Source organism: Polypterus senegalus, unplaced genomic scaffold (genome assembly GCF_016835505.1).
Source record: "Polypterus senegalus isolate Bchr_013 unplaced genomic scaffold, ASM1683550v1 scaffold_649, whole genome shotgun sequence".
NCBI classification, from domain to species: domain Eukaryota; kingdom Metazoa; phylum Chordata; class Cladistia; order Polypteriformes; family Polypteridae; genus Polypterus; species Polypterus senegalus.
Window position 1 is genome coordinate 4,148 of NW_024378894.1, and position 16,679 is coordinate 20,826.

The following is a 16,679-nucleotide window of genomic DNA, read 5'->3' on the forward strand; positions in this document are numbered from 1 at the left end:
ACTAATCGGCCTGCCAACAGGACAAAAGAGAGCTTAGTTTCCGAGGAGGCAATTGATAAGAAATAGTCAGCCTGCGTCACCCTTGTATAACAGGCAGCTAATTCAATCAAGCATTTAACTTTGAAAAATGAAGTTTATGTGCTGAGGACAGGTCTATTCTGGGAAGCTAATTTGATCTTTTGTCATTAAGCTCCAACAATAGCATTTTCAAACTAATGCTTTTTATCAAATCCAAATGAAATTAGCCAGATTGGATACACTTTTGAAGGCATGCTGGACAAGGAGCTTGGAGGAAGGCAAACGATATCCAGCTGGAAATGCCGTGAATCTTCATTGTTTTACCCGAAGGAGCCGTGTATTTCATGTTTTATGTTTTTGGATGGTTTTTAATGTTGTTTATTTTTTTTAACTCCATTTCGGCAGCAATTCGGGTTGGGTTTTGCCATTGGTGATATTGTTTGCCAGTCACATTTGGATCTTCTAAGGTGTCTTTTAATTAATTATTCACATATATGCAGTAAAGTACAGCTGGTAGTAGCCTTTTGTCTTGTAGTGTGAGAACTAAAACACCATCTAGTAGCAGGAGTACCATGATTAATTGTTTGCATCCTTAAATGCTGCTGGGACAGACTCGTAACACTCTGTGACACACTGACCAGTGGCATCGTTGTGGGGGGCTTTAGGTCCTGCTCTCAGGCGTTGATCCCCTAATCAATGAGCCAGTATAGGGTGGTCCAGATCTAATTATGCAATTTTCATTACGCTATAACTTATTAAGTTTATTACATAGAAAATCACCTGAAAAATCCTGGAACATCGAGAAGTGTGAGAACTGACGACATGAAGAATCGTCTTTGCACCGAACTGGAATCGTCCCCGCATAAATCAAAGTCATCCACACAATCTGGATCTGCATAATTAGATCTGGACCACCCTGTACATTTAGGTTTCTAGCCCCCAGCCCTTATTCCTCCTGTATCGGCATTCTGACTCAACTCCAATGGGAACCAACCAAGCCCCCTCCACCTAAAACTTGTCACCCATAGTAAGTGCCAGAGTTTACGAATTTCCTAACAATAGCTAGAAAAAAATAGACCTGTAAAGTGTATAAAAGAGTTAAAACAATCAAAGCAAAAAATCAAAAAAATAATATGTGTGTGACGTTTTACCCTACCCCATTTATTTTGGGAGTTTAGAGTGCTTGCGTTTTATATTCTTTCTAACTTTTTGACTCTTAAGTGATGTTGTGACCTTCTCATTTCTGTTTTTCTTCCTTTCTTCAGCCTGACGAGCTGACAAATGCTCTTGAGATCAGCAACATCGTGTTCACTAGTCTCTTCGCTCTGGAGATGCTCCTTAAGGTTCTTGTGTACGGACCCTTCGGCTACATTAAAAACCCCTATAACATCTTTGACGGCATCATCGTGGTCATCAGGTAAGCCCACCCTCCTGTTTGCCTCTCAGCCTGTTTTAGAAGAGTGGAGTGGAGACACATTTCCATTGTAAGACATCATGTGTTTTCTAGGACAGTCCTTCATATTGGACCACAAATTTACATGTCCTGAGTTCTTAAAAAATGTTTTATTTGTTGCTAAAATATAAACACAGGAAAACTGAAAACTGGTTGGCATCCTAAAAGGGCAAAGTTCTGTGTAATTTAGAAGGGTGGAAGGGCAGATGCATTTAGTCAAAGCTGAGTGTTGTTCCACTTGAGAACATGAGAGGTGGTTCCTCAGTCTGGTAGAAGTCCTTTTAAAGCAGTTGTTGATGACCCGGGGGCAAAATGCCTTTCCTTGAGGTACAAGGCGTTGTTCTATTAAAAAATACACAGTTTATTAGCAAATGACTGGCTAAAGATGTTTAAACGATGTCTAAAATTTGGCAGAATGATCAAATGACCCACTTAGTGTTTTCCTGGTGGGAAGAGGTTGCGCCTCATCTGAATGACAGCAATGATGCTCCTTTCCTTAATTCCCCTGTGATTGAGTTACCACCTTTTCCATTGACGAAATCAAACCAGGAGGCTCTCCCAGCAAGATCCCCAACGCCAAAGGGCTAGAGAGGTGGAGAGAAGGATCAATGGCAGCATTGAGACAAGCAAGATATTGGAGAAGAGACCTTCAAAAATGACACCATGAGTGACATCTGGGTCATCAATCACAAACGAATTAGGGAGAGGAGTATCATCGCTGCCATTCAGTTGAGGTCCAACCATGAGGTACAACACCTTCCCTACCAGGGAAGTCCTAAATATCAGAAGACCCTTACAGTGATCATTCAAAAATCATTAAAACTGTATAAAAGAAGTCCTTCATTAGTGGTGAATGCAGTCCAGTTTCTGTAAAGCTCCTCTGAAGGTGGCTTTTATTACTTCAATAATTCTATGGACAAAAGTGCTCAGAAACTTTGGATAATCAAAACAAAAGAATTAGTTTTCAAATCAGTTTATATCACTGCAAAAAACAGACAAAAACAGACAGAACTATTTTATACAGGCTCTTCCACATTAAACGATACTCCTTTTCCTTTCTTCTGTCCTCTCCTTCTCCCAGGTGAGATTTGTCTTTCTTCTATCCCAACTCCAAATCACCTGGGTGAGGCAGAGTGATTTCCTTTTTGACAGACCTGGGAGTATTTCCAGTGCCACAGCATTATAGCCAGGAAGTACTTCTGGGTCAGGCATAACCCTCCTAAAACCAGAAATCCTTCTTCCCCTCAACTCCCCCTTCCCACCCCAAGGGCAACTCCTAAGAAAACTAGCAGGGCCGCCCATTAGGCCTACAACTCCAGTGCAGCCCTGTGGGTGTGGATATGAAAGATCCGCTGGAGGGATGCTGCCATGTGGTCCCAGAAGGAAGTCTCTTTCAGTAAATCCTTTATAATATTCCAGTTGGGACAGGATACACCCACCATCCAACCTGGGATGGCTATCCATCCATGGGAATAATTCATCATGAGGATCTCCCAACTGTGTAATGAACCATCAGCCCTAGTCAGGGTTCTAGCCAATCCATGTTGTCCATGAATATTTCTGTTTGATTTTAATTCCAAGCTTTTCGGTTAGTGGTTCTGTGGTGGGCTGGCGCCCCGCCTGGGGTTTGTTTCCTGCCTTGCGCCCTATGTTAGCTGGGATTGGCTCCAGCAGACCCCTGTGACCCTGTAGTTAGGATATAGCGGGTTGGATAATGGATGGATGGTTAGTGGTTTGTTGACAATGCACTGATAGCTTAGCCTGTGTGATCTGGTTGACTTTAGTGGACCTCCTCATACTTCTTTGGAGTTACCATATGTGCAGACAGTTCCAGAACGGTTGTTCCAAGACCAGTATTGTAGCAGATAGCTTTGAAAATATAAATAAATCTCTCTTGGTAAGCTCTGAAAAACTCTGAACGGAATTTCATTTGAGATAATATAGATCATCACTTTTCCACTGAACTGTAGAGGGTGCATTGGGATTCTTCCAGTTAAGCAAAATGAATCACAAATTATTTTCATAGCACAAAGTTATCTCATCTGGTACTATTGCTGTTTAAGGCATTAAATCCAAGGCTGTCCAAGAGATGTACAGAAATGTTTGCCCAAAACAGTTTAAGAGTAGGACATCTGATAGCTCTTGCAGTGGGTTCTGCTTTAGGTGAGATCCTAGAGCATGTAATCAATGAGTTAAATTGGGGTTCGCTTGGCATATATTGAACTAGAGTGTGTGTTGGTGAATGGCTGAATTCCATTAAAAGGTACGTTCCTTAAAATATGTTACTACAGTCGGGAGATGCTGTCTGAATCTTCATTCAAATCAGCGAGTATCACCTCAGGAACTCATAAAGGTGAAGGATGAATGTGATGAAGAAGATACAAGGTACAAAGTTCATAGAAGAAAAAGTGTGTCACAGGAAGAGTAAATCTGAGGCATAGTTGGTGCAAAGTTGCAAACTACAGGTGGTGATAAAAAGCTAAGGAAACAGTTAGAGATTATAGGATACTCCTAAAAAGAAATCTCTTAGAATGGCCCCGTGTAGAGTTCTGTCTCACTTCTGTACTCCAACAGACTCCAGTTTCGACCTCCATGATCTTTTTTTAAAATCGCTGATTTATATGCAGGTTCTTGAATTGGTCAAAATACACATGCTGTGTCTTATTTCCACTCCTTTCCAAGTGGAGCTGTAAAAACAGTGATTGAGATGGCCTCAGGTTTCTCCTGTCTTTGCATCTTGTCACATCCAGTGTTTGGGAGATCGTTGGCCAACAAGGTGGAGGGCTTTCTGTCTTGCGGACGTTTCGCCTGATGCGGGTGCTCAAACTGGTGCGCTTCATGCCAGCTCTGCAGAGACAGCTTGTGGTCCTCATGAAGACCATGGACAATGTGGCCACATTCTGCATGCTGCTTATGCTGTTCATCTTTATCTTCAGGTAAGCAATTGGTAGTCAAATGGGAAGTCCAAAACCATAAAATCCTCCACAAAGGGAAACTTAAATTGAATATTTAAATTTTTTTAATCAAATAATTAAACATGACTATTGAACAGTTAAGAAGCTAACAAGGGACAGTGATAGACTGAATAAGTTAACCACTTGAGTGTGTCGGTATTCTATATACATTGAGTTGCTGTTTGGAGGTGCAGGCTGGCCAATCAGCTTGTTCACTCTATTAGGTTGACTCAGGTAGATGCACATGAGCCGTGAAGTCTACTCACCACCAGGATGGTAGGCATGCCCAGCCAACGGCACACTCTCAGTCATCCCCAGACTGCAAATATGTAGCCAGTTATCATGTCTTCCCAGGTGACTGGCCTGTCTTCTACTCTGAAAGCTTTACATTTCAGGGGCTGTCGTATTACATTTGCAGTCTACACCTCACCTGAACCTCTCTTCTTCTGAAGCCTCCCAGCATTTTCAAATGTGCAAAAAACAAAGGGGATGCAATAATTCAGTTTCTGGCATCTGCTACTTGATACAGTCGAGCTCCAAGGCTTTTGAGGCAGCTCTCCTGTTACCTTCAGGGGTGATGGAGTTCTCCTCAGCTGTGCTCCAGTGGAGCTCAAAGTGCGGTGCTAGCAAAGGGTTAAGCAGCTCACCAGCTGCATTGTCAGATCAATTTGTTTTCAAAAAAGATCCATGCATTGAAAGAGCCGTAGCCTCCCTCATTTACATTTCCTATTCTATCGTTTCTAAGAAGTCTAGACAAAAATATTAGGAATAATTATAGGAAAGGTCAGACTGTCCCTTTTGGTACCCGTCAATAACGGCGAGATGACTGCGTCACTGGTCATGTAAATGTGGGCTCTAACCGCCTCTGCCTTTTGTTTTATATTTAGCATTTTGGGGATGCATCTGTTCGGCTGCAAGTTTGGCTCTGAGAGGGATGGGGACACTCTGCCTGACAGGAAGAACTTCGACTCTCTCCTTTGGGCCATTGTTACAGTCTTCCAGGTGAGAGACAAACGAAAAATGCTGTGCTGAATATGGAAAAAAAATCCTTACTGGCAAAAGCACACACAAACAGTAAAATAGTTGCTTGCTGTGCTATAGATTTTCTGTCCCCTTTTATTTCTTAATTACATTTACAGCGTTGTCTCCTTAGGGGAGGAAGGTTTGCAAAACACCAAACAAGCAACTTTTATCCAAGCAGATATGTGTGTTCATGGTGTCCCTGCTTTACGGACGCTTTATCTGTTCAGAAATCCTCATGGAAATCCAGCTCTCCAGATGACATCAGTTATCGCCGTGTCATTAAGCTTCCAGTTCCTGCCAACTGAGTAAAAAGGAAGTAGCGACCAGTTCCAGACATTAAATACTGCTGCCAGGATTGCTTAAATTAATTCATTTATTTATTGATCTGTCATTTCTCCAGTGATGCCACAATCACTGTAATTTGTCTTATGGGTTTCGCCCTCATTTTTCATGGCAGAAGCCATTGTAGTGTTTGTGGTCACTAGGATGCTGCGTGTTGCCCATGATGACCACGATGTAAAAGATAGTCATGTGGTTTGAAAAGCATCCTCACAAAAATAATTAAATAAATAAACTCCTGGTATTTGGTTTTTGACTACAAGTTTACTAAACTCCCTTGAACTTGAAGATCGATGATCATATCTTTTGACTTGTGTGTATTGATGTCTGTCTTCTCTTCTGCGACGTTTTCTAAATCTCTGCCCATGAATTCAGTTAAAATTGGTCTGAGATGACTGCTATGGAAAAAATCCCAGCAGACCCAGCAAGTGCCATGTCCAGTCATATACAAGCTGTGAATGCCCCTCACTCTAGCAGTGCCACACTGCATTTATAGTGGATGCTTCCTTCTGCACATTCTTTATATACTTCTGCCCACACACCCATTCAGCCCTTACTGCACTTTGTGTCGATGATTTATAGTGGAAGGCTCATATTTTGACTTTCAGACTCTTTATTACATAGACCTAAACAGAGGACCCCAAATCCCCACTTTAGCTCTCATATGTTTACTCTTACCAGCCTGTCACAAACCAAAGACAAACAGGAGAGAAGGTTTACAGTTTTAATCATGCATTATAGATTAACATGAACTTAAGGTTCCTAATGTGCCTAAAAAAGAAGCACAGTATAAAGAGTGTGACAAATCACACCAGTACAACCTGAATAAGCAGCAGCTCTTCTTGCTAGGAGACTAGATGTGAGGCTTCTAATATGCTCAGGTAACCGGGTGGCTCTTTGTCTTAGTTATCTAATTGGGTCTCTGAATAGATGAAATGATAGAGAGACTGAGCGTTTCTCTTTTACCCCAGATTTATGCTGGTCTTACACTTCTTTGATGCATCTCTTGACCCAATGGGACATTGCAGCGTAGAGGCTGACTTCCCTTTCACATCCAGGCCTCAGCTTGCCAGTCCAGTTTAGTCACAGCTTACGTTTCTGAAACTTCTTCCAACTCAGTTTTTCACTAAACCACTTGTGCTCAAGCAAACTTGTTTTTGTTCTTCTCTTTTACTGCTTGAAGTTTGAGGTCCCTAGTTCCTAGTTTGTACTGCTTCTAGTCTGGTATTCTCTGAGCAGAGCACACAATATCTGAGTATACCTGTTTATTCTTACAGTCTGTAGTCTTCTTGGTAGCAATGTCTTTATCTGTCTAAATTGGTATGTGGTGAGTAGAAGAGGTTATACATTTTTCTAACTGCATTACCATCCTCTTCATCTCTTCACACTTCCATGTGGGACTGATGTTGCTGATCAGCCCTCTCCACACAGCTCCTTCCTGCACCTCCATCCCAGTCAGACCCTTTTCCTTTGAATCTTCTCATACTTTATCCATCCACCTTTGCTTTGGCATCTCCTGCTCTCTCTTCCCAAGTACTTCCATTTCCATCACTCATATATAGCACAAAGAAATGAGAGGTTGGGATCCAGCAGGATGCCCCATTTAATTTTGACATCCGAGGGATAAAGAAATCAGAAACATGTGGAACAAAAGATCAGCTTAGCACCGCGAATGGCAAAGACTTCATAAAAGCCAAAGCTCCACTGTCCTTATAAGCTGGTCTGCAAACGAACACCGACTTCCAGTGACAGTTTCACTTATGTAAGGTTGGAACTGGAAGGGGTGTCACTTTGTGAACGAAGGAAGTGACCTCAACCGTCTTCCAGGGTTTTCTCCTCTTCCACTGCGGGCAGACTGAAAAGACGGTAGTGATGGTGTCACAATTAAGTCCTTCCCTGTATTTACCCAGCACAAACCCGTAAAAACTCTCCTTACGCCCACATGTCTGACAGTGTTCATTGTTCCGGTTTCTCTAAGTACATTATCCTACTATTATAAATAACGAACCAAATAACACCAATTATTTGTCTAAAAGCCCATCCTGGTGTCAGGTGGCTCAGTGAAAACAGCATGCAAAGGAGTCAAAAACTGCTGAAGGGGGAGTGTCAGGTTCACGCACAGGATTGCCCATTTTCTTTTCTTTTTTTACAGTTATTTTGGTGACATCAATTTGTTCCAAGTTGGTGAGTTTCATGCATTGCTTTTTTAAAGGGGTGCCACAGTTTTGCGTATTGTTTTGTTATGGGTGCAGCCATTTTACGTGTATGGTTACCATGATGCAAAGTGGTTCCATAATATTGAGAAGTGGTGTCATAGCAGGCTTGCGACGTAAGACCAATACACAGTTTAACCATGTCCGATATAAAGGAAGCACTTCGCAAAAAATGGGCCTTTCAGCAAAACTCTTGCAAGGAAAATTCTGGATTTCATTCCTCTTTTCGTTTTGATTTTACTTTGAATTTAGTGAAAGTACCACAGTGGCAGTGGTCTTTGTATTCATTGTTCTTCTGGTTGAGCGCTCATTGGCTGTCAGATCTTGCAGACAGAAGAGCCGCCCTTTACGACTTGTGACCTGCTGTGACAAAATCAAACCAGGTTCATTTTGGCATTCACCAGATAACTATTGGGCGCGGGCACACGCTGTGACTCTCTATAACTAGCTGTGATTTTCTTAAGTTCATGTAAATGAAGGCTACAATTGAAAATTGTCAGAAAATGTATGCAGTGTTTAGGTTTAGGCAGACTTTATTATCCCAGAGGGAAATTTGTTTGCAACAGGAAAGTACAAAAACAGAAGACATTGTTACGGAGATCCAATAGATAAACAAAGACACAACGTTTGACAACCAATGTTACTGCATAAACACACACTCAAGATCAATACAAAGAAGAAGAATTACTTTCAACAGTACACAAAATAATTGTGAAGAATTGAACATTTAGCAGCATCCCTCCAAGTAACAGAATTTAAAATGCTTATAGCTCTAGGAATCAAAGAGTTCCTAAGCTGGTTGCTCTTTACCTTTGGAAACCTGTGCTGTCCATACTATTCTGTAGCTTTTTTTGGTCAGCAGCTTATGTCTGCATTGCCACGTATTGAATATCACAGAGTGCGGAAATGCCCATTGGCACCTAGTTAATATAATAGGCCGTGTGCGCTGATCCTTCTCCATTTGCAGCATACAGTGGATTCAGAATGTCTTCAGACCCCTCAAGGTTATTATAGATTTTATTTTAAATGGATACATTTGGCACGTTTGCCCATCATTTTACACTCAATAACTGCAAACACGTTATCAGAAAGGTTTTCAAATTTAATAAACATCAATACCTGAAGTGTCTCAAATATTCATAGAAATATTCAGACCCTTTCCTGTGGCTCTTCAAATTTTGGTCAGGTGCCTCCTTTTGCTGCAATTCCTTTTGAGATGCTTATAGAATTTGATTGGAATCCCACTTGTGGCACACTGAACTGATTGGACATCCTTCTGTGTGCAGAAGGTCCACAATTCATGCTGCATGTAGGGTAGAAGACAGATCAAACTCCAGTGAGGCACAGATCAGGCCAAGGAGGTAAAACCGTTTCTTAAGTTCAGAAGTGCAGTGGCCTCATGAACTGTGAAGTGGAAGACATTTGGAGCCACCAGGACTCTTCCTAGAGTTTTGCCTTGAGTAACTGGGCAAGAAGGACCTTGGTAAGGACCCCTGGTCACTATAGCAGAGCTTCAGAAGATCTCCGCTGAGATGAGAGAACCTGTCAGAAGGACGGCCATCTCAGCAGCACTCCATCAGTCAGGCGTTTGTGATAGAGTGTCTAACTCTCACTTGGAGTTTGCCAGATGGCATTCAGAGGACTTTGAGAGCACAAAGTAAAAGGTTCTGTGATCTGATGAGACAAAAATTGAAGAAAGAGTGAAATCAGCCAAATTCAGAGAGGTCCTTGGAGAAAACCTGCACCAAAGTACACACAATCTGAGGCTGGGGCGACGGTTTACCTTTCAGCACAAAAAATGTCCTGAAGCATACAGCCAAGACAACACTGGAGTGGCTTCAGGACAAGTCTCTGAGTGCCCTTGAGTGACCCAGCCAAAGCCTAGACTTACACCCCATAAAACATGTGTGGTGGGACCAGAAGATAGCAGTTTACAGACCCTTAACATTCAGTATAACAAAGTTTGAGAAGATATACCAGGACAATTGGGATCAACTGCCCAAATCCAGGTGTGCAAAGCTAGTGGAGACTTACCAAGGAGACTTGAAGCTGGAATTGCTGCAAATCTGCCAACCTTGTTATCACTTTGTCTTTATGGGTTATTAAGTATAGAATGATGGGTAAAAATGGCATATGTTATCCATTTGAAATTAAATCTACAAGCCAATAAAGTGTGTGGAAAGTGAAAGGGTCTCAAAACTTTCTGAATCCACTGTGCATGTTATGTTTTTATGTCATCAGCATTTGAGTGAAGCTCAATATGTCTCCTGATGGTGTATTCTATTCCATAGTGTGTTCTGAGATTTTAAGATAAGGAGGACAGAAGTTTGAAGGTACTCATTAATCATAGTGCTGGAGAGTGGCGACATGGTGCATGTTGAGTGGGACACTTGCTGGCAGATTCCATGGGGGTGGGGAGGGGGGTCACAGTAAGTACTATGTGATGTTCCACAAAGTAAAAGGTCATGCCTGAAGATGAGTTTGTTATCACAGGTCACAAGCATGGCCCCTCGTGAGCATGCTGGCTGTTGTTTTAGAAAGGCGATCACAGAGTCACCCAGAGGTGTGAAAAAGGCCTTACAGGGTGGCGAAGAGTGAAGCAGACAGGTGTATTTGGGATTTAAAAGAGTGCGTTCTAAATAAAGGAATCCGAGCTGGGAAGACTCGCTTCACAAGTCATTATTCACTCAGCCGCTCATGAACGGCGGTGTTGGAGAGCTCGAAGTTACAGCACAGACTAGGCTGCCCGGGGAGAATGTAAATAGCAGTGACAAGTAAAATAACAACTGACTTTAAATTGGCAAATGACACGTACTTTGGCTGTAACTGCACACGGCCAAATTAAACAAGCCTACCTCTACCCATTAACGCTAAGTGGGATCACTTTTGGGTCTTTGTCACGTTTGCAGGCACATGACAAGCTTTGAAGGACACATATGGCTGTCCTTGAATTTTAAACTGACCAGCTAGGCAACTATCTAATCCATCAATTGGTTCAATGATTTATTTATTGATTGATTGAATGACTGATTAATTGATTTTCTAATCAACAGGGGACACTCTTCATCCATCACCAAAATCAAATAAAAACAAAGACATCAAAATAACTGATCAATAAAAATGTTATTATGATGAAAATAATAACCAACAGAAATTTGTCAATGGTGGAAGACATAAATAAACACTAGAGTATCTCTAGGCCTTGCTACCATTTGCTGTTTTGCATTCTGTTATGGCTAGTCTGCTTACCTGTTTGAGTATTTTAAACTGACCTCCTCCTCCTCCTCCTCCTTCATCTTCTCCTGCAAACACTTTCCTGCTCCTCTCCTCTCCTCTGCCTCTGGTCTGTATGCCTTCTACCAGTTAACCGCTTGCCAGTTGCCATTCTCCCAAATCCAAGTTTGTCTGTTGAGTGACCACATTTGGAACGTCCTGAGTACCTTGGGGGTAACGTCTGGGGTTAGGATCAGTCTCTGGGCCACCTCCTACAGCTCCCTTCATCTCTGCATCAGATGTTCCTACTATCCTGAGCCCCAACTCGTAAATTTAAGGACCAGAAAACCTCCAGGTCATCTGCCCATTATAACAAGCACCAGAGAGCCACTGATAATTCAAGGGTTTCCCTGCTTCCACCTTTTCTCATTTTGTATTGAAGACCTGCCTCCCCTCCTCATTTTGTACTTCGATCAACTGATATTTGACTTTGCTTCTGCCACTTTGACTTTGATTTGGGCTAGTGCCCTTAATCTCGCAGTTTTTACCCTTGCTTTCATTTTTCGACTTACACCAGTCTCACGATCTGTCTCACTGTTAATTTGCTATCTTATTTAGCATAACATAGCCATTTCGGCTTTTCTCTTGGGTGTTGCCATTTCTGTGGATCCCATTGCCATGATGCGCCCTCCAGTTGTTGGGGGTGTCGTGACCCGGTCCTCCTTACATCAGGGACTTAAAGGTTGGCTCAGGTGGGCTTGTTTTATAAAGGTTTTATAGGTAAATTTTACTTTGCTCTTGCCTTTTTGACTTTAAATTTATGATCGCATCTTGGTTATGAAGAAAGAATTTTTTTAATATCTTGCTCTCAATCCTGACTGCTGATTTTTTGATTATGTTTACAGTTTCTTTGAAAGAAAGAGTTGACTTTGTTTCTGACCTCAGCTTTCCTCATGTTAATTCCAGTCCTTCAATGAAACTTTTTTACTCTCTCCTGGCAGAGCAGTATAATAGGATTAGATGGGCCAGGAAATGAATGATTGTAGAACAGCTAGGAGTCAAAAAAAGACTAGAATGCCCAAACAGAAAATAGAAAAAAATCAACGTAAAAAAAATCTTAGGCCATCACCTAAAAACCCTTCCTTGACTCTTAATGCAAAAAAAAAGTTGTGTCTTCAATCCAATACATGGATAACAGGAAATGTGCACCACCATCATTTATAGGTAGGCCTTGATAACAGAACTGGTCACATGACTTCCATAGTGATTGTAAACAAACAGGCAGAAATATCCACAAAATCCTCATGTCCTTCCATGGACATTCTTTAAAGGTCTGGAAAGCTTCATTCCTGCTGCAGATCTGTTAAACTGACTCCATTTGGCCACACCGAGCACTGTAAGGCCGATTACATTGTTCAATATTGTGTCCAATTACTGCCAATGACATGAATGTGGCACTCATTCACTTACAAACCTTGACTTTTCATGCCATAAGTACATATTCATTTGGATTGTTCCACTGAATTGGTGTTTGCAGTAAATCTTTGTAAAACTGATTGGAATTTGATTTGTCGTTATTTATCGCCGAGTGCGCTGAGAAGCACTTTTGTTTTTTTTTAAAGAACTTCACACCGCTGGCTACTCAAGAAACATAATGAGTAGAGGCGGCAAGTCTGTAGGGTGGCAATCAGAGTTCTGCAGCAGGGGCCTCACATTACTGCAAGTTTCACCAACGCCATCACCAATTTGTTTTGTTCGCAATCAAGGCTCCCTCAAGCCAGACCAATTTAGCACCAGCAGTTAAACGTGCGACTTGACTTCGGTGTGTGTATTGCCTACAGGGTGAATGTTTCAAGTATGCAAATAGATAATTGCTGTACAGAGCATGTCTGTTTAAATAACAAAACTCAATACAGAGTGTGAGGATTCTGCAATCTGTGTTCCTCTCTTATGCCTGATGTGCTCAGGGTGGGCCCAAGAGAAGGTGGGTTACAGACTGTGAAGTGGCTGGTATGTACACAGACTGATTCTTCTGCTAACTCCATTTACCCAATTTCCAGAGCCTCTTTTTCTCTTGTAAGCATACAGGGGCTCAGAGCCTATCCCACCAGTGCCTAGTCCTACCAGTCCATCACAGGGCACAATTGCTTATAAACTGATTTACCAAAACGATATGCCAGTAAAAAGCCGAGATTCCACATAAACACACCAAGGAAATGCATATTTCTCACACACTGCTACAGGCCCAGGATTGAAACTTAGAATGTGGGAGTTGTGAGGCCACATTCATGACCACTGTGCCACCTCTACTAATCCTAAACCTAACTGCACTTTGCCCTTAAAATCTACCATGAGGCCATTCTGTCTGGGTACTAATCAATATTCACTCTCTAAGGGGGAGCCCGCACCACTCAATGAAACAATCGAGTCTCCATGTGACCATACAACATATAACTATCCGGTGCTAAATTGTTAAAAGTATGATCAACTCTCTGTTAAGGAGCTATGAGGTGTGGCAGAAAAGTAATGAGACTGATTTTTTATTTACCAAAGTTTTTATTTTTTTCAAACATCAATGTTATCCCCTTCAAAGTAGTTCCCTTGGGCAGCTACACACCGATGGAGACGTTGTACCCACTGTTGGTAGCAGCGCTGGAAGTCTTCAACCGGTATGGTCTTCAGCTTGTCCGTTACACTCTTTTGGATGTTTTCTAAAGTCCCGAAATGACGTCATTTGAGGACATTTTTTAGTTTAGGAAAAAGTCACACGGACTGAGGTCAGGCGAATAAGGGGGCTGGGGAACCACAGGAATGCCTTTTGAGGTCAAAAATTCTGTTATGGAGAGGGCAGTTTTTCAGCACCATTTTGGCACAGACCTTTCGCATGTGCAAATGTTCAGTCAAAATTTGATGAACGGTAAATCTGTTCACATTTAATTGTTCACTCAACATTCTTAATGTTAAACGACGGTCTGATCTCACAAGAGTGTTCACACGTTCGATGTTTTCATTGGTTTTCGAAGTTGAAGTCCTCCCTGAACGGTGTTCATCTTCAACGTGTTTTCTGCCTTCCAAAATTGATTTGTGCCAGCGAAAAACTTGAGCTTGGGATAAAGAATGTTCCCCATAGGCCTGTTTTAACTTTTCAAACGTCACACTTGCCGTTTAATGGCACAACGTTGCTCCAAATTCCGCTGTTCCATTTTGCATGACGCACAACCAAAAACACAACTTCGCTAATAGCAGTCACAAAAATCACGTAGTTAACGTGAAGGAGTTGAAACTCGCACTGAGCTATGGGAGGGGACTGATACACGTGCTCTATCACGGACAACAGCGCAGCATTGCCAGATCGCTTGCAGTGTTGCCAGTCTCATTACTTTTCTGCCACACCTCGTAAGTCACCCAGGGCCCGTGGGGGTCTTGATCCATACTTGGTTTTAGGTTTTAGGTTCATGTTTTGATGCTTGTCCCACATTTGTCTTTCACAGCACACTTTCCCTGAAGATCGTTCATAAACCATTTATTAGGCCACAGATAGCTTGTAATCAGCCATTAACTACAGTATATAATTAATCCTCTACCTAGTGGTTAAATCAATGTTAGAATTCCATTGTGGCACCTCCGGTCAACAGGCATTGGAAATCCATGACAAGTACATTTCAGCACATTTAAAGTTAGCCCACCCGCTGCTGCCTGTTTGGCACGAAATCTTCAAAGGACTTAATCACAGTCAATCAACAGTTTAACCATGAAATGATTAAGTGGTACATCCTACTAGTGTTGATTGTTGAAATTCACCAAGCGTTTTTTGTAGGGAATTTGCTGGGTTCACCAGTAACCTTGCCATGCTTAGGCAAACTTCTTCCTAGGTCCCCATGATGCTTTGCGAGGCCAGTGTGACATCACAGGGATATAGCTGCCAATGCCAGATATAGCAGCTCCATTCTGTCCTTACCAGCAAGCTGACTGAGGCTTAAACCCCCCAGTCCCTGGCCCCACAGCCACTCCACATGTCCTTCAGAGAGTTGTCACCAATAGCAGCAGCAGCAACCATGGTGGCAGCCATTTCATGGATGTGTGCAGGGCTGTCTCCATTTTTTTGCTGCCCAAAGGCAAAAGTGAAAATGCTATGGCCAAACCATGGAGTTATGGAGAAACAATTGCTCTACATATTATTGCAGATTGTACTGGAAGGGGTATCAGGTATGTCATCCCTATTTGGGTTTACATGCAAGTCGCTCACAAATGTCGGATAGAAAACCAGGAGGAGTGTCCCCCTTAAAGATTAACACAAGTTGAACATGAACATGGATGTCATTTAGGAGAACGTTAAGCAGTGATGGCGGCTGGACAATCAGGAGCTGGTGCCAAAGATCATCCAAAGAACGCCAATGGTGACATCTTTTATTCTTAACAAAATGCCAACCCCAATCATCCACCCCCCAATCTATTTTGTGGACAGACTGACATTCATAGAAATGAGAAAGTCCTGAATAAGCAGAGATTTCAAGCCCACAAAACACATGGGACATAGAGGAAGATACACAGATACCTAAAAGTTAAATGATCAACAACATTAACATAAACAGAGAACTCAAAATGAATGAAATAGACATTTGAACCCCAGCCTGGCAGAAAACCCTAGCTGAAACACAAGAGTGGGATCCAAGCTTCAGTGAATTCAGGCTTCCTGCTCTAGTTATCTCAGATGTATCTGTGGGGGGCCAATCCTTAGTAAATGTAGCCTGTAGCCACTGTCAGTGGTGTCTCTTGTGGTTTTTTATTGCACCTTTTATACTGAACACCACGTGAAGGCACTTCATTGGTGTGATGCGATTGTTTCCATATATTTAGAATGTGAGCCCTTGTATTTGAACTCTGCCATTTGAAACCCTCCCTGTTGTCTAATGAATTCTTTTCTATCTGGCAGATTTTAACTCAGGAAGACTGGAACAAGGTTCTGTATAATGGTATGGCATCCACCTCCCCTTGGGCCGCACTCTACTTCATCGCTCTTATGACCTTTGGCAACTATGTACTCTTCAATCTGCTGGTTGCCATTCTGGTGGAAGGGTTTCAAACTGAGGTAGGTTGTCTCCTGCTCCTACTTTTGATTTTCTGTTTAAGGTCTTTAGAAGATCTCATCCAGTCTCCAAGCTCCATGGGTCTTGTATCGTCTGCAGGAATGAGGCTGGGAAGGCCGTTGGACATGTCCCACCTTCAGTTGCTCTTCTCGTATTGCCAGCTTAATAGCCATGATATGTTTTTTTTGCATTGCACTTTTTCATGTTCTTTACTGCATAATCTGTTTCCCCAAAGCAATGAGTTGCAGCTCCTGATATGCTGAAACCTGATATGGTGCCCTGTGGTACCTCTTTGACACTCTGGAGCACTCTTTTCTAGCAGGTAAAGAGTCTTTAATGTAGGTCTCAAGTCCATTTAAAATAGTGGATTTCATCCTGC

The 16,679-nt window shown here is 42.1% G+C and overlaps 1 protein-coding gene across 1 annotated transcript; it reads left to right on the forward strand.

The window, feature by feature from the left end:
• Window positions 1-1,283: 1,283 nt before the first annotated feature.
• Window positions 1,284-16,302, forward strand: LOC120519711 (voltage-dependent T-type calcium channel subunit alpha-1G-like; the record flags this gene model as incomplete). Its single annotated transcript, XM_039742578.1, has 4 exons — window positions 1,284-1,435; window positions 4,222-4,407; window positions 5,313-5,427; window positions 16,147-16,302. Coding segments are annotated over 4 exons (609 nt in total), but the record flags the coding sequence as incomplete, so codon positions are not given.
• Between the last annotated feature and the right edge of the window lie 377 nt (window positions 16,303-16,679).